Source organism: Rattus norvegicus, chromosome 4 (genome assembly GCF_036323735.1).
Source record: "Rattus norvegicus strain BN/NHsdMcwi chromosome 4, GRCr8, whole genome shotgun sequence".
NCBI lineage: Eukaryota > Metazoa > Chordata > Mammalia > Rodentia > Muridae > Rattus > Rattus norvegicus.
The window spans coordinates 168,962,133-168,980,853 of NC_086022.1; the positions used below are offsets into that span (position 1 = coordinate 168,962,133).

Sequence of the window (18,721 nt, forward strand, 5' to 3'; positions counted from 1 at the left end):
TAAACAAATACAACTAGGAAGAGAGTAGGTTTTGCTGTTTTAACATCTGGCAGAGTTAAAACCAACATTAGACAAAGGAGGCCATCGAGTTAGCACTTAGAAAAGACAGACAAAAGTGTGTGTGTGTGTGTGTGTGTGTGTGTGTGTGTGTGTGTGTGTGTGAGAGAGAGAGAGAGAGAGAGAGAGAGAGAGAGAGAAAGAGGAGGGGGAGAAGGGGGAGAGGGGAGGGATGGGAGGAAAGGGGAGGAAGAGGAGAGAGGGGAGGGAGAGGAGAAAGGGGAGGGAGAGAAGAGAGGGGAGGGAGAGGAGAGAGGGGAGGGGAGGGAGGGGGAGAGAGGGGAAGGAGAGTGAGAGTCTTCAAAGTAATAAAAATAGAGATGAACGAAGTAATAAAAATAGAGATGAAAGGAAAACATTGCAACAGATACCAATGAAAAGCAAAAGTTCCTTGGGAGGATATAATTTAAAAACTAAGCTGGAAAATCTAAAAGATGTGGGTGAATTTCTAAACTCATATGGCATACCAAAATCAAATCAATACAAGATAAACTATTTAAACAGATTTTTATAACAAGCAATGAGATTGAGGCAGTAACAAAATTGAAGAAACAAAACAAAACCTCTTAACTAAAAATAATAACTAAACAACCCAAGACCAGATGGATTTACTGCTGAGTTTCGATAGACCCTTAAAGAACTAACACCAAGCTTCTCAACCGGGTCTATAACAGGAAAGGGAAGGATGCTATCAAATTCTTTTTATGAAGCCAGCGTTGTCCTATGATGACATCGCCATTCCAAGGGGATGAAGGTGGAGAAGGTAGATATGAGGAAGAGGACCGCCCAGGCATCTGAAAGAGTCGAGAGCAAGGAGAGAAAGTGGACTGAGCGTGGCCAACAGACAGGACAGGGCCATGAGAAGTTAGAGATGGGAAAGAGAGAAAGAGAATGCAGGAAAGGAGGCCAAGAGAGAGGGAACCAGAAGGAGAAGGCAAAAGAAGAGCCCGTGGCCAAAAGGGCCGGGTTAGTTACATGGGAATGAGAAGCTGAGGGAAGGAAGCTCATGAGCTGGAGAAGCTTAGAGCAGAGGGTAGGGCTGAGGAGAGCTGAGAAGAGCCTCGGGCATTGAGGGAGCCTGGAGGCCAGCATGTGCTTTGGTGTGCTCACAGGTGACACGGACAGTCATTTGTCCTTATACCAAACCACACAAAGACACAACAGCAACAACAGTTATAGACCAACCTCTCTGTTAAACATAGACGTAAAAAACTCTCAGCAAAGTATTTGCAAACAAATTTTTAAAAATAAAATTGTTCACATGATCAAGTTGACTTTATTCCAGATACGCAGGGATTCAGCATATGCAAATCAATCGATGTAATAATACCTCACAAAAATGGTCTCGGGAACAGACATCACATGATAGCCTCAATAGTTACAGAGGGGGGTGTTTAAAAAAACCTGACATCCCTTCATGACAAAAGCTCCAGAGAAAAATAGAGGGAACACATCTCAACATAATTAAGGCTCCTATGTCACATAGATAGCCAACATTACACTAAATGGAGAAAAATTAAAGGTGTTGCCACCAAAATCAGGAGTAACACATGGATGTACACTTTGTCCTCTTACTTAACATTGTGCTTAAAGACTTAGCGACAGGACAAGAGAAGGACATATCACTGATACACATAGAAAAGCAAGACGTCAAAGTGTCCCCATGTGCAGATAAGATTCTAGACATAAGACCCACCAGGGAACTTTTAGATTGCATAAACATTTTCAGTAAAGTGACAGGATATAAAATTATCATTCCTGAATCAGTAGCTTTCCTGTACATGAATAAAAATGCTGAGAAAGAAATCAGGGAATTAATTCCATTAAAAATGACTTATAGGGCTGGAGAGATGGCTCAGCAGTTAGGAGCACTGATTGCTCTTCCGGAGGTCCTGAGTCCGATTCCCAGCGACCACATGGTGGCTCACAGCCATCTGTCATAGACTCCAATGCCGTCTTCTGGTGTGTCTGAAGACAGCTACAGTGTACTCACATACAAAAGGTAAAGAAATCTTAAAAAAAAATATCATTAAAAAAATGACTTATAACAACAACAACAATAATAATCCTAACCAAGAAAGTGAAAGACCCCCAACAATTAAAGCTTTAAAACATTCAAAGAAGAAATTGAAAAAAAGACACTAGGACATAGAAAGAGGCCCCTGCTCATGGATTGGAAGAATTAATATTGTGAAAATGGCCATATTCTCATAAAAACTTCTAATTTAATATATTCCCCCACCAAAATCCCAGTATCATTCTCACAAATAGAAAAAATAATCTTAAGGCGCACACGGAACTGCAAAGGCATCCAGATAGCTAAAGGAACCCTAATCCAGAGAAATCTGGAGGCATCAACATGCCCGGTGGTTACCGTAGAACCACAGTCACAAAACCAACACAGTCCTAACACAGAACGGATGTGCAGATCAATCAGACGCAGTAGGAGACAAAGCTGTAAGTCCAACCGGCTACTGCTGTCTGCTTTTTATTTACAAAGACGCCAAAAGTACGCTCTGGAGTAAAGATAGCGTCTTCAACAAATAGAGCTGGGGAAACTGGCTTTTCCACATGTGGAAAGGTGAAACCAGATCCTTATCTCAGCTCCAAATGAATCCACATCACTAAGGCGAGACATGAAACTGTTAGAAGAGAAAGCAGGGAAAACATCCGGAGAGAGGGCTTTTTGGAACAGGACTCCATTGCTCAGAAAACAATGTCAACGACTGACAGATAGGACATCATGAAATGACAAAGCTTACATACAGCAAAGAAACAGTTCATTGATTGGGCAGACGGGCATACAGGATGAGAGAAAACACAGAGCAATACAGAGGATTGATATCATGTATATGTGTATGTGTGTGTATGTATATGATATATATGTATGTGTGTATATGATGTCTGTGTATGTGTACAAGCACAGGTACCTGTATATGTGTATGACGAGAAATTATATACCACAATAAGTGGACCAACTAAATTAATAACTTCCAAAAGATTGAATACAAATGGCCAGTAAACATATAAATTGTTCCTCACTCCAGTCAGAACGACAGACATTAAGAAAACAAGTATCACCCGAATACAGAAAATAAAAATAAAACCCCCCAATATTTTTTAAAGAGGAGAAAACATAACAGATGCCGGCTAGTATGTGGACAAAAGGGAAGTCATATGCCCTGCTGATAGGAATAGTAAACTAGCCGCCCATTGTGGAAGCCAGCATGAAGGTTTCCAGCCAGTATAGAAGTCGGCATAGAGATTTCTCAGAGAAGCTAAAGTAGACCAGCCAGGTGACTGAGCTGTTGCCCACCCCTGGCGTTTACCCAAATGACTCAAAAAAAAAAAAAAAAAAAAAAAAAGCCAACACATCACAGAATCGCCTGCCCTCTGATGCTTATTAGGGCTCTGCTCACAGTAGCTCATGATAGAACCGACCTAGGTGTGTGCCAACAGAGGAACCGACAGATAAAAGTGGTACGGATATATACAGTAGATTTTCTCTCAACCATTTCGGTCTCCGTGAGCCTTGGAAGTAGAAGTAAAACCGTCCAGAGGAACAAAAGGGACCAACAGGAGGGGGAGGAAGGCTGGAAAGCAAGGACAGTCACACCAGATCGCACGTGCTTTTATGGAAATGCCCTGCCCGTAGGGACAGGAGCAATGAATGTTTTTCAAATATGTACCACCGATTGGCTAGTCGGAAAACACTGATAACAGGCAAAGCGGGGAGCCAGCAAGACCTCTCCACCTGTTTGTGCCTGATGGCAGCGAAAGTGTTTGGGGAAGGATATCTAAGTGCTTTTCGAGTCAAATTACTAGAGCAAAGGGCAGCCTCTCCTTCAGTTAAAGAGGTAGAGGCGGAGCTTAATGAGGAAGTGGCTTCCTTTCTTAAGCCTCTCTCAGTCTTGGTCCCAAACCTGAGAGGCTTGTGCCTGGGAGAGCCCAGCCACTGAGCCGTGATGTGAGAAGCCAAGACCGGCGGCGGAAGGTATCCTCTCAGTGGCACACTCAGAGACACAGGTGTACAAATAGCCACCTGAGACCTGACCTGAAGCCAGAGGAAACCAGCTGAAAGCCTGCAGATCAGGTAACAAGAGCAGGGGACAGCAGTCTCTGGCTCGACTCTCTGGAGCTCGCATACAGGTTGCATTGACCAAAGGAGGCCATCTAACTCGGGAGCTATGAGCCCCTGCTAACAGTCTGCTCCTGTGAGCCAAGCTAGTTCGCTGGGGTTTCCAGAAAGGGCAACATAGGTTATGAGGAGAGTTCTCTTCCCCTCCTCCTTTCCCCTCCTCCTTTCCCCTCCTCCTTTCCCCTCCTCCTTTTCCCTCCCCCTTTCTCCTCCCCGTCTCTCCCTCTCCTCCCTCTCTCCTTCTCCCTTCCTCTCCTTTCCCTCTCTGTTTTTGTTTGTTTGTTTTTGTTTTTGTTTGAAACAGGGTCTCTCTTATGTAGTCCTGGCTGTCCTGAAACTTGCTCTGTAGACCAGGCTGGCGTAGAATACAGAGATCCCCCTGCCTCTGCCTCCAGCAGTGTTAGGATTAAAGGCGTGCACCACCACACCCAGCAAAGGCTGCTCTTTGTAGTTCTCTTTCTACAGAGATGTGTAGATGGTAAAGAATCCTTGTCTGACTGGCCTTTTTAATGGCGGTCTTCTCTCTCGATGGAAATATAACAAGGTGTATATGGCAAGATAGCTGGTCAAAACCCCCAGAGATGACCAGGCATAATGAAGCTTGGTGGTTGAGTCTAGGGACCTCCCTCAGAGGAGCTGTGAGTACAGGTACAGCCCCTGGCTCTCACGTCCAAGGCCAGCAGAGGTGAGGTGAGCTGAACCCACACACTAGACTCTGGTGGCCTCTCACGGAGCTGTGAACCTTCCCTGCTGCTTTCTCTAAGTGCTCACCCACCTGCCTGGGGAAGGGAAGTGAAATCTTACCTCCTCCAACACAGACGAAGAGTCCACAGACTAGAAAACTTGTCAGCGTAACTGCCACTCGGCAGGATCTGGGTTGCCTCTGCACGCTGGTCTTCCCAGAAGAGCACGGCAACTGCCTTCAGAGGATCCTTCCAGGGAGCCCTCTGGAAGGGAAAAAAGGCCAATGAAGCTGCATTGTTTGCCTTTGAGAGAGTGGGATGTGGCGAGGATGAAAACTATAGTGGGGCGAGAGAGGCGGTGGGTCCCTGAGTCCCCGAATTAACGTTAAGATCTCTGAAGAATCCCTCGGGACTTCTGCTAACACAGAATTTACCATTTATACTTCTATGGCCCAGACACTGGGGCGCCTTCTGTTGCAGTGGTTCTCAACCTTCTAATGCCTCCATCCTTTAGAACCGCTCCTCATGGTGTGGTGACCCCCAGCCGTAAAATTATTTCCATTCTACTTCATACCTGTAATTTTGATACTTTTAAGAACAATAATGTAAATAACTTTCCTGTGGTCTTAGGCTCCCCTTGTGAAAGAGTCAGTGGATCCCCCAAAGGGTTCACGACCCACAGATTGAGAACCACCGTTCTGTTAAGTAGAAAGGTCCCTAGGAATCCCTGAGAACAGATGACCTCAAATGTGATAAATTCTCTTACTGCTTTCAAATGAGACCAAGCTTTCAGCTTTGGGGTGGTTCTCCCTTAAGGTCTAATGTAAAGGAAAACCTTTCCAAATCTTTAAATAAAAACATTGTATCTATTCTTTGAGGATCCCATGTATTTATAACAGTATATTCATATTCAGAGACTCTTGCAACATTTTCCCTTCCCTATGCAGGCTAGACTCAAACTACCTGTCCTCCTGCTTCGCCCCTCGAGTGCTGGCATCACAGGTGCGGACCCCCACACCCAGCTGCTGAAGACACTCACATTTTTCTGTTTCCACTTGCTCACGAGTTCTGAGCTCCTGCCACAGAAGCCTGCCCTCCATCTGTCTGTCTGCAGCCCTGTGCCCTGACAGCCACCTCCCGCTTTATCATCTCTGTTGCTCGATCTAAGCCCCCAGTGCCTGTCTAACTGCCTATAGAAAAGTCTCTCCTTTTACAAAGTGGAAGGACATCAGGCTCTCTTGTCAGCTCGGTGGTTTCCCCCATTTCTGACGAGGCTCCTGAGTCAGCCATTTAAGGAACCTGTTTGTTGGAGAAGCCAGAGCCTTCCTCTCCCTGGCACCATATATGCACAGCTGCAGTTGGAAAGCCTACACCCGCTCGATACAATGCACTGAGATATTTAGGTTTTGTGAACATCCGTGAACGTCTCTCATAGAGACACAGGGCTCCAAGCTTGTCCTCAGACGAAGTGATTATGGGACAAGAGTGTCCCACCTGCCTGTCCTGACCTGCCCAGTTTGTTTTTTTATTAACAGTTTTAGATGGGCTTGAGAAGGTATCTCTATGAGACCTAACTGGCCTTGAACTCTCAGAGATCTAGCTGCCCCTGCCTCTGCCTTCCGAGTGTTGGGATTGACTGTGTGACTCACCCACCTGACCCAAAGTGCCCAATTAGAAGAAAGTTTCCAGAGCCCTTCCCTCAGAAATCTGAGTTCAGTCTCACTGTGACCATACTTTCTGACTGATTCTTTTGCTTGTATCAGCTTCCTCGGCCCCAACCTTTTAGCCGTTAGGTCTCAGGACTTCTCAGCAGTATCTTTTATTCATGGTGTTGTCAGATTTAGCAAATCCAAGACACCCAGTTGCATTTGAATTTTAGATAAAAACAAGTTCAATTTGTAATATTTGGGACATAGATATAGTAACATTTATTTATAACCTATCAAGAAAAACTGCTCAAATTCATAATCCACCAGATAAGTTGTGTTTCATCTGGCATCCATCCATCCACCCACCCATTCATTCACTTGTATATGGTATGCACCTGCGAACTGTCAGTCACTATTTTAGGTGCTTTAAAAGCTCCACATTTCATATTTGTGTCAGGTTCTCTTGTTGCTATGGCAATGCAATTGACAGAAACAACTCAGAAGGGAGTTTATTTGGACTCACACTTAGGGAAGGCCTGGTAGTGAGAGCGGCTGTGACTGTAGTGGCAGGAGGGAGATGAACGCCAGGGCTAGCTCACTCTCTTCCCTTTCCCAGTCCATGGTGTGCTGCCACCCACATTCAGGATAGATTTCCCTTATTCCATTAAAGCTCTCCAGAAAGGCCACACAAACATGCCCAGAAATGTGTCTCCTAGGTGATTCTAAATCCAGTCAGGTGACAGTGAAGATTAGCTATCATATCCTTACACTGTATAAACTCTTACTGTATTTGCATATAGCAGCAAATACTCTTAGAGATACAACTCAGTGCCAGGTATAGCACACATCATGTTCAGACCTCCTTCACTGTCTCACAATGTCTGCATCTTATAAGGTGAATAGGTCTGAATTTGATCTAAATTAAAGCGCTCTCCACATGGGAGAAATGTGTTCCTGTGTGTTTTAGTCTGTAATATTCTCCTTTACCGTGTGTTTATATGTGCGTGCGATCTCCATCTGTTAAGAAAAATGACCCAAAGCCTCATTCTTTCTTTTTGAGACAAAGTCTTACTATGTCACCGTGCTTGGCCTCAAACTTGCAATCCTCCTGCCTCAGCCTCCTGAGTAAGTGGAATCACAGGCTCATCTGCATTTCTTTTCATCGTTGGCCACACCCTGAATTTAGACCATTGCGTCTTCATGATCATTAGGTTGTCTCTCTGCCTCCTATACTTTCTGTAAAATGGTGGTAGATCTAGAGACTTGGTCAGATTAAAATCTACTAGAACTTTTCTTTTCCTCATGTGTATGTGTGTGAGCTTCTAAGTTTATGTGCACCACATATAAACAGGAGCCCATAGGATGAGGTAGACAGCATTAGATCCTCTGGAAACCAGCACTATAGATGGTTGAGAAATACCAGGTGGAACCCAGGTCCTCTACAAAAGCAATAAGTTCTTTAAATAGATCTTCAGATCTGATTTTTTAAATCACACCATAGGTTTTTGTCCTTTTAATCACAACAATGGCACAGAACGCTCATCTCAGCTTTGGTGATTGGCAATTGGTCATTGCCAATCAATTGGTCATTGAATACAGGAGCTATTGATATGATTCAGGTTTTAAGTCCTACTCTGGGGGTGAGTTTGGGTTACACATGACACTAAAACACAGGGGCAGAGAACAACTTTGGGGGCATTCCCTCCTTCCACCTTGCTTTGAGGCAGGATCTCTCTTTTTGTTCTGTCACAATGACTACCCCAGGCCATTTGACCAATGAGCCACTGCACTGGTTTGTTTTATGTCAACTCGACACCAGCTAGAGTCATCAGAGAGAAGGGAGTCTCAATTGAGAAAACACCTCCAAAATCCTGGGCTCTAGGCAAGCCTGTAGGGCATTTCTAAACCAGTGATTAAGAGAGGAGGACCCAATCCATTGTGGGTGATGCCATCCTGGGCTGGCGGTCCTGGGTTCTATAAGAAAGCAGGCTGAGCAAGCCATGAGGTGCAAGCCAGTAGGCAGCACCTATCCGCGGCCTCTGCATCAGCTCCTGCCTCCAGGTTCCTGGCCTGCTTGAGTTCCTGTCCTGACTGCCTTTGATGACAAACTGTGTTATGGAAGTGGAAGCCAAATAAGCCTTCTTCTCCCTTGTTGCTTTGGTCACAGTGTTTCACAGCAGCAACAGTGACCCTAACTAAGACAGCCATCTTTCGGGTGATTCTCCAATCTCTACCTCTTATCTTGTCACAGCATACATATCTATGCCGATGTGGACTTTTCTGTGGGTTCTGGGTATCAAACTCACATTGTTAAGCTTGCATAGCAGGTGCTTTTGCGACTGAGTCATCTAGGCAGGCCCTAAGTTGCACATTCTTAAGAGATCATTTGGACGGGGTTGGGGATTTAGCTCAGTGTTAGAGCTGGGTTCAGTCCTCAGCTCCAGAGATAGAGACAGACAGACAGACAGACAGACAGACACACACACACACACACACACACACACACACACAGAGAGAGAGAGAGAGAGAGAGAGAGAGAGAGAGAGAGAGAGAGAGAGAGATTTTATTTGGCTACTGGGTGGAACCTGGTTTGGAGAGAGAAGAAGATCTCAGTATAGTCCAAGTGATACATGATGGTTCTCTGAAGAGAGCAGAGGAGCTGAAGCAGCAGGGGGCGTTATGAGGAGATGCGAGATGGAGGTGCTGGGTGAGTGGGAGGAACTAGTGAGCTGTGAGAAGGCCTGTGTAGGAAAGGCAGATGGGCTTGAGAGGCAAAGGAAGAGCACCAATGAGAAAACAGGAAGACGTGTGTCCTCTGGACAGCTTAGTGGCTCCCAGTAGAGCACTAGACATCAGGCATAGTGAGTGTTGCGATTGGAGCAGTTAAGTAAGGAAAAACAGAATGCCAAAGCCTAGGAACTGGTCCAGGATATAAAGAAACAGGAAGGGAAGATGCTGACCAGGGTGCCCCTTCGTGCTGTGCTCCCCAAGTGCTTGTTCACACCCACTTAAGTCTGTATAAATGCAACTGCATGTGTAGCAGGTGTTGGGTTTCACAAGACTGGCTGTCGCTGCCCTGGAGAAGACCCTTCTGCTCTTCAATTTTCACCTGACTTTTGGCCCAACCACCCTGTACCTCCCAGCTGCCTTCCACAAGAATTCGCCTAGCTCAGCCCTGGGTCTGGCCATGAAACTGTTCCTTAGAGGCTCGAGCCTCTTCTAAAAAAAGCAGGGATATCATGCAGGATCAGGAAGCACTTACCCTGCAAAATGCTGGAGCCTTATCCCTTCTCAAGCATCAAAGGGAAGTTAGAGAACGTTCTTGGTCCAGACAAGAAGAGGTTTGTTTGTTTATTTTCTTATAGTGCTAGGAACCCAGGTCCTTGTGTGTGTAAGTGTATTGTCACTGGGCTGTATCCTTGACATGTGAGCCTAAGCCTATATGGAAAACAAGGACCAAAGAGATTGAATCGCCCAGTGATAATGTGAATTTGGAGCTGTCAGACCATGCTCCCCAGTCCCACAGTAGAGTCCAGTCTGTCTGTCCGAACCGTGCTTAAATCCCTGTCTGCAGATGCTATCCTGTTCTTTTATAAGTTGGTCCTGGTATGAGAGGGCATAGTGGAAAGAAAAGAAGGGCTGTGCCGGTGGATTCCACTACAGCTCGATCATGAATACACTGTCTTCAGCTTAAAGCATGTCTAAGAGCCCCCATCAAGGACAGAGGCAGGGAAAGTTACATAGCCCCTCACCAAATGGTAATGTTTTGGTCAGTAATGGCCAAATACAAGATGTGAGGATCATCCCCTGAGATTATATCAACAACTGGTATGATAACCCTCTTAGCATGCACACGTATGTCACCTAATGACCTGTTTCCAAGACATCAATTGATGTGCACACAAGGAAAGAAGAAAGAAGAATAAAATTGTAGCTGGCCTGAATTTGCTATCTTTCTGGCTTGGCCTCCTAGTGTTGAGCACAAGCTATCACGCCTGGTATAGCTTCCATTTTATATACATGCATACGTACATACATACATTTATATATTCACACACATCATATTGTATAATGTGTATGTGCACACACGTGCCACCCAGGCATTACTTTCTACACTTCCAGTATGTGACATGTCTTTAGACCTTCGGGCTGAGGGAGTCTACTTCTTCTGCAGATCCTTTCAAAAGAGCCCGTGGTTGTGGTGGGGGCAACTCGGGGCAACTCCGGAGGTAAAAAGCTATATGTGCATGCAGCCTTTCCCTCTCTCCCTTTATGAGGTACCTTCCACCTCAGCTTGTGTGGTTTGATTCCTGTAATTGGTTCTGTGATAAGCTGTCACTGGGTAAGAGGTCCCGTTATTTATTAACTTTACGAAATTGAAAGGCAATGATGGGCGTAGTGGGGAGCTCTCCCGTGTTCCTATGGGAGAGGACATGCTTCCTTTAGAAATAACACCCCAAGACTGGAAATGGGCGGAAGTGGTTCGATCATCCTCACTTCCTCCAAATAACCATATGGACAGAGAGGCTGACCTCTGCACCATTTTCCTTGTCGAAGCTGTCATAGAATTACCCCTTTCCGGTTTCCTGCTATCTAACCTTTGTCTTGGTGAAGAGTTTGCTTTGCTGAACGCCAAGGCCTACTTTCCCTTTTCATCTAGGGTGCAAGAAAGCATGGTCTTTCACTTCTTTCACTCAAATTTCAGCTAGGGCTGTATTGTCAAACAGCATGTGCTTCTTCGGGTCTGGTGGTCTTGAGTTCGAATCTTACCTACGCCAGTAACTAGTCTTGTGCCCTTGGGAAAACAGCATTACACCTCTGACTCTGAGCTTTCTGTAGACTAGAAATTACAGCAGCCACGGGGTCTGGGGTATTGTGAGTGTAGAAGGTCTTGGCACAATACCTTACCTTACTCAACGAAGTGGGTAGCTATGAGGCTGGTAAGATAGCTCAGTAAGTGCTTGATGCACAAGTCTTCCAACTTGAGCTGGGTTCCCAGAACCCACATGGTGGAATGAGAGAGAGGACTGATCACTAGATCTCTACTTGTGGCATGTGTATGCACATACACATTATATAATACAATAATAATACATGTGTATATAAGCATATGTGTGTATCCAGGTGTGTGTGTGTGTGTGTGTGTGTGTGTGTGTGTGTGTGTGTGTGTCTGGCTACAACTGCCTTTTCATTTCTTTTCCCTGAATGATTCTGATTTAGTGAGTTTGGGGCCAGCCTGGGCTACATGATACACCGCCATGGCCATCAGATACCTGTGTTGGAACCATTCTCAGCAAACTTCAAACATGTCTCCATAAGTCTGCTCTCTGCCCAGGCAGTTTTTTTGGTTTGTTTGGTTCGTTGGTTGGTTGGCTTGGTTTTTGGTTTCTGTTTGTTTGTTTGACTGAATTTTGTTTTCCCAAGACAAAGTTTCTCCGGGTAGCCTTGGCTACCGGAGAGCTAGCTCTACGTAGACCAGAACTCACAGAGATCTGCCTGCCTCTGCCTCTCCATTGATGGGATTAAAGGCGTGTGCCACCACCTCCAGGCAATCGCCCGTGAGGTTTTGAAGGTAAATCCACAAACCCTGTCTTTCTGTTGCCTTCACTTGCTTCTCCATCTGAAGTGGATATGTCCCTGCCTCCCCACACCCAGCTCTCTTCCCCTCCATTGGAGCCTGTATTCTGTCATTACCTGGCGTCATTTATGCTTCTGTCTCTTCCTGTCCCAGTTCCACAGTGGCTTGTCTGACACTGGTTGCTCCTGTCTATCCTAGCAGTGTGAGGTCAGAACCAAAGACGCTTTCTTGGCCCTTCCCCACGCTTTCTCTTAACCTGCAAAGCAAATTCCCCCACACGTAAAGCACCTTTGCCCTTTGCCCTTTGCCATTCCAGACCCAACATGTGCAGCACCAGTGTGTACGACCTGGAAGATATCCCCCTGGAAGACGATGATCCGAACAGCATAGAGTTCAAAATCCTGGCCTTCTATGCCAGACACCATGTCTTCAAGAGCACCCCGGCTGTCTTCTCCCCCAAGCTCTCCAGGACCAGAAGTTTGTCCCAGAAAGCACTGGGGACTTGGTCAACTGACTCCTGGACACAGATATCGTTGCCCTGTAGAGATTCCCTCTCCAGTGAAAAGCACATAAGCTTGGGCAAGAAGAAGTCTTCTTGGAGAACACTCTTCAGAGTAACAGAGAAGGAGGAAGAGCCGCCGAGCTCCCCAAAGGAGATCCATGCTCAGGGCCCCTTCCCGGTAGAGCGGCAGGGTAGGAACCAGCACTGGTCCAGATCCCTGTCCAGCGTGGAGCAGTGCCTGGAGAGTGAAGGTAGGCTTGTGGAGCCTTGCTAGCCCTCTCCTTCCTGTGTGCTAAGTGGTCAGCCTCCTCCTACCTGCTGAAGATAGAGGACTGGGCTTTCTCCTTCTTTGATCTTCCACCATAACTCTCCCCAAGAAAGGAAGACGGTCGGAGTGAATGGTGGCAGCAGAGGTTTTCTGGTTCTGTGACAGTGACTAAGCTTGCTTTGAAAGAGAAGTGTAACAGAAGGCACCTTAGGCAGGTCAGAGGCTTTGCCTCTCCTGGGCCAGTCCACCTCTGCGGACCCTGGGTCCTGGGTTTACACCCATATACTGGGGAGTCACAACCTCTCCTACTTCTTCCTGTCGATGGAAAAATGGAGGGGAAGAGTCAGTTATCCCAGCATTCAGACAGCGGAGGCAGGACTTTCAAGGGCTCGTGGCCAACCTTGGCTATATAGTGAGATGAGTGCCAACCTGGGCTACATGAGACCCAGTCTTCAACAACAAATAAACAAAGGAAAGAGGGAGAAAGAGAAAGGAAGAGAAGGGGAAGAGAGAGAAGAGAAAAGAGACAGGGAGTGGGAAGAGACATGAGAGGAGTGGGAGGGAGGGAGGGTAGAGGAAGGGAAAGAATGAAGAAAGGAAGGAAGGAAAGGCAGTCAGGCAAAGAGATATGAGCAAATAGGTTTTCAGTTGAACACACTGGCTCGCTTAGGAGGCCAGCTTAGGACTATACTGTAAGACTGTCTTGAAAAACAAAATGAAACAAAATACTTGGGGCTAGAGAGATGGCTCAGTGGTTAAGAGCACTGACTGCAACCACATGGTGGCTCACAACCATCTGTAACGGGATCTGATGCCCTCTTCTGGAGTGTCTGAGGTCAGAGACAGTGTACTCACATACATAAAATAAATAAACCTTTAAAAAAAAAAAAGAAACAAAATACTTTTCGAAACGTAAACCACCAGGCTGGAGACGTGGCTCAGTGGTTAAGAGCACTGCTGCTCTTCCAGAGGTCCTGAGTTCAATTCCCAGCACCCATGTGCCAGCTCACAGAGTCTACAACTATAGTCCCATGGAACCCAATGCCCTCTTCTGGTGTGCATGCAGACAAAACACTTATTTATTTGTTTAAAAAATGCATAAATTAAATCTTTTGAAAAGGGAAGATTTTCCAAAAAAAAATGTAAACCATTCTTTAAAAAAAAAAAAAAACACACAACTGATAAAGTCTTCCCTTTAGGAAAAAAGCAATTGTGTTGAACAAGACACTGTCACCGAGGGCTTTACCTCCACTCACAGACCTCCCATCCTCACACCCACTCCCACCCACCCCAGCAGAGCCCCTTCCTGCCAGGTTTGGTGGGCCTAGGCAACCTGGCCATAACTCGTCAACAGATGGCAGTAAGGGCCCAGTTTTAAAGTGTGGCCGTCAACCCTGCATGTGGATGGCTCCAAACCAGTCTGTGACCGAGGGAACGTCTTCAGTTAAGCCGGGGAGGGACCCAGGCTCCAGAGAAGATGGAGAACCCGTCACCCAGAGGCAGCGAGGCTTTGTGGAGGGCCGTTGCTGTCTGGAGCACACAGAGACCATCTTCCCAGAGCTGTTTAGCTCTCACAGCAAAAGGAGGCACCTGCTCCCTAAACGCAAGGGCGGCTGAGACCACACAGCACCCTCCTCTCCTGCCCCGTGCTCCCACACATGAGCACCTATTGTGGATCAGAGCTGGGAGCCTGGAGGCCGCCGTGACCTGGCTTTGGGGGTCACTGTGGCCTGCACAGGGAGACAGGACGTTTCCACAGCCTTCCTTCCCCACTTCCTAGAGTAAAGGACACAACAGAAGTATTGCTTGGCTTTCCTACCTACGTTTTCAAAAGGAATCACTCGCACCCTCTCTCCCTTTTTAGAAAGAAGAAAGATAACTTCCAGGTGAGATTAAGAACAAAACTAAATTCACTGTGAGAGCGGGTGTATTGGCCAAATTGTATCTTAGGCTGAATAAGCATATATCACAATGCACATAGCATATATCACAATGCACATAACCATAATGCATAGGGTTTTTTAATAATTATTTATTTTATATGAGTACACTGTCACTGTCTTCAGCCACACCAGAAGAGGGCATTGGATCCCATTACAGATGGTTGTGAGCCACCGTGTGGTTGCCGGGACTTGAACTCATGACCTCTGGAAGAGCAGCCACCACTCTTAACCGCTGAGCTCTTAACTCCAGCCCCCATAATTCATGGCTTTATGCATATCTAATTATATGTCGCATGTTCTGAAGAGCGTGTTCTACGTGGCTATGGGGATTCTAGACATCATCTCTCCATTTCAAGCAGGAAGGAAAAAGAAAGGCAGAGATGGCTTTCTAGATTATTTGGCTCTCTTTATGTATATATTTGTGGGTTTGTTTACATACTTATTTGAGATAGGCCTTCGCTATGTAGCCCAGGCTGACCCCTACCTCTTGACCCACCCCCTTCGTTAATTATTGTGAATGAATGATCTTCTCGAAGTACAGTATGATTAGAGTCAGCTGCTGCACTTGGCACTAAACACAGAACCACCTCAAGTTCCTACAGTGAGCTGATTGGTGGAAAACCAATGACAGGGTTACTACCCAACAAGTCAGCCATGTACGTGCCTGCCTGCTGTACCCCACTCTCCCCAAGCAGATACAAAGCCGCATTGTCTCTGGGTGGCTATAACATTCAGTCTATGCCCTGAGTGGAAACTCGGGATACGTCACTTCCTGGCTTACAAATTCGTGGAAGACGAGTTGTACTTTACGCACTTACTCTTCTGAGGAAACTTGTAGGCTGTGCTGGCCTCAACCTCATGGCCTTGCAGCCCTGGCCTCCTAAGTGCTGAGGTGACAGATGTGGTTGTGTCTATGTCTATGTCTATGTCTATGTCTATGTCTATGTCTATGTCTATGTCTATGTCTATGTCTATGTCTATGTCTATGTCTATGTCTATGTCTATGTCTATGTAACCTTATTTACCCGTAAGCATTATTTGAATGTTTTCTACTAAACTTAAAGGAGAAATTTGTGACTATAAAAGCAAGGAGTTTCAGACTATTGAACACTTTCCTGGGAACTGAGAGGCCTCCTCCCCAATGTATAAGGTATCCCCAAACATAATCACGCTTAGTAAAAATAAAAGCACCATGAACATTCTTTCATGCAATGTTAGCCCTGCCACACTGACCCCGTTGGGTTCCTTCCTTTGCGAGGGAGGGTGGAAGGTCAGCTGTACCCCCCCCAACCCCCATCCAAGCCTGAAGAATGTCCTGCCTCAAACACAAACTCCCGGTCATAGTCCTCTCATCCGAGGTTGGCCTCTTCATACCAGAGGCCACTTCATGCCACAGCCCCAGTTCTGGGGGTGTCCTCTGAGCAGTTCTTTCTCGTTTCAGCTGTGGATTCCAAAGTTGCCTGTATTGCTAACAGAGTGGCTGAAATAGTTTACTCCTGGCCACCACCAGATGACAGCCAGAGCCAGGGAGGAGGCAAGTTCAAAGAGAGTGTCCCAAAGATTCTGCACTTTGAATTGCAAGGCCCTCAACTGAGACCCTGCGACTCGAAGAAAGGTAAGCCTTCCTTGATGAGCGTGTTGGGTGGTTGAGCATGTCGTGCCAGACAGAGGTGTATGGCTACGTTTGTGTGTACACAGCTCGGGGCTCTGCAGATTGGGAATCTCAGCCCCACTTCAAGGCAAGATAATAGAGGCCTTCAGCTCTGGCTTAAGACATCAGCCCAGGACACGGGGGTGCCATTAGCATGTTGACCAACATGTCAGCTCACTGCTAAGTCAGAAGAAAAGTCTCCCATGGAGGGAGAGGAGGAAATGTCAGCTATAATCATGTTAGTACATAGAGTTAGAGCACCCACCAACCCAGGACTCCCGGGAAACACCCAGAACTGTCAGACACCCAGGGGTGCTATTCCTTTTTCTTGCCACTGTGAGAAAAAAGCCTACCAGAAGCAAAGTAAGGGAGGGAAAAAAAGAATTTATTTCAGAGAGTTGCATCCGTGGTTGTTGGCCCCATACGTCTAGGCAGAAGAATAGCTAGCTGATGGCGGTTGTTCATTCTGTAGTCAACCAGGAAGCATGGAAAGCAGGAAGTGGCCAGTCGTAATAGCCCTCCACAGGCCTGCCCTCTGTGGCCCACTTCCTCCAACCAGGCTCCATCTCCTAAACCTCCACAGCCTTCCTAAACAGTGCCAACCATTGAGGTCAGGCATTCAAAGCGTGAACCTGTTGGGGAACAAATTCCTATTTGATTCAGCAACCCCAGGTCTGATTCAGATGGTGCTGAAAGAAGTGAGAATTGGGGACCAGATCAGACCGGTCACTGCCTACACTGTAGCAATGGCTGGGACTGCTACAGACTCGAGGAGCCTCATGGGCACCCTGGGATCAGACGAAAGACTTGAAGGGGGCCGGTTTTGCCTTCCTTCATGGCTGACCCTCATCTCAGCTCTCTCTCCTCAGCCCCTAAAAGCGGGGGCGTAATGACGGTGACAAAGTGGCCCCAGGGTCTGTAGCATGGTGAAGGACAGAGCAGAGTCCTCTCCTTGAAGGCAGTGTGTATCTCAGGCCCCGAGAGAGACAGGGTGTGGGTTTTTCCCACTGTCTGCTGTATATCTGAAACCAAAAAATGCCACAGAGGCTTTGAGTGGGGAGCCCTCCAAGATGCTAACAAGGGAGCGCCGAGACCTTATTGCCATCCCAAGTGTGCCTGGGAGGTAGAAACTGATATCCTCAGGCAGGCTAAAGCCAAGGTGCCCCTCCCTGCGTGCAGGAGGAATCCAGGACTCCAGCACTGCATCTTTCCAAGAGACAGAAACGGATAGGGCTACGGAGATTTACAGGCCTGTTTTCTCTCAGGGTTATGAGTCCAGGTTTTCACTCTCCTCGCCTCCTCCCTACGCCTTCTTGGGACTGGCTACATTAATTCCTTGGGTTCCCTTGCCTCTAGCCAAGACAAACCAGTGGGTCCCGTAGCTTTGGGAGAGCAGGCCGTAAGTCAGAAACTCGATTCCCTCAGTTTCTGGCCGTGCTGTTTGGGTTCTATTCTGCTGTGACAATCATTTTCACCATTACATTTACTAAGAAGCGAGCTGTGAAAGGAAAACCCTCACCGCCCGTGCCAACAGCAGCTATGTTTTGATCCAACTGCCATTTCAGCCCCGGGGACCTCAGAAATGTGTTCATTTCGTTCCCGTGTGTCCCACCTGGCAGAGACATGGAGAAACTGAGCATATATCTTAGTCACGTAAAAATCAACCAAGTTTAAAAGTAATGTAAACAAGGAAAGAAAACTACATGGGAGAATGAAGCGAGCTTAAGGAGGAGATTAGTCCCCAAGGAAATCTTACTCCGAGTTGGGCTGTAAGTCTGGCCCCACCCTTTCTGACAACGGCAGGATTGTAATCGGATGTGGAACTTACGGGTCTGGGAAGTCGGTTCAGCCAGTAAGGTGTTCTCTGCGCCCAGAGCCTGAGTTCAGCACACCAGTTACCATATGAAGCTGTGCGCAGGGGCATGTACCTGTGTGTCGGCACACAGACCATCTAGCCAGCCAGTCCAGCTCAGCACCAGCTCAGTAAGGGCTCCTGTTTCAACATCTAAGGTAGAAAATGATGGGGGAAGATTTCCAGTGTTAACCCTTGTTCTCCACATGCTCATGGGCACACACACACACCACACAGACACACACACACAGACACATACACACATATCACACACACACATCACACACCACACACACCACACAGACACACACAGACATACACACACATACACACATATCACACACACACATCGCACACACACTCACACCACACATACACACACAGACACACACATACACAC

The 18,721-nt window shown here is 46.8% G+C and overlaps 1 protein-coding gene across 5 annotated transcripts in view; it reads left to right on the top strand.

Annotated features, from left to right (window-relative positions):
• Positions 1-18,721, top strand: part of Bcl2l14 (Bcl2-like 14) — a 40,532-nt gene that overhangs the window by 13,214 nt on the left and 8,597 nt on the right. For 4 of the 5 annotated variants that reach the window (XM_006237533.4, XM_039108221.2, NM_001024338.1 and 1 more), the window contains 2 exons: positions 12,422-12,858; positions 16,260-16,433. In XM_006237533.4, the coding sequence (XP_006237595.1) occupies positions 12,429-12,858; positions 16,260-16,433 (604 nt within the window). In that variant the 5' untranslated portion in view covers positions 12,422-12,428. Of the gene's footprint in view, positions 1-3,827; positions 4,151-12,421; positions 12,859-16,259; positions 16,434-18,721 lie in introns of those variants that run through there. The other variant, XM_006237534.5, reaches the window with a different exon arrangement.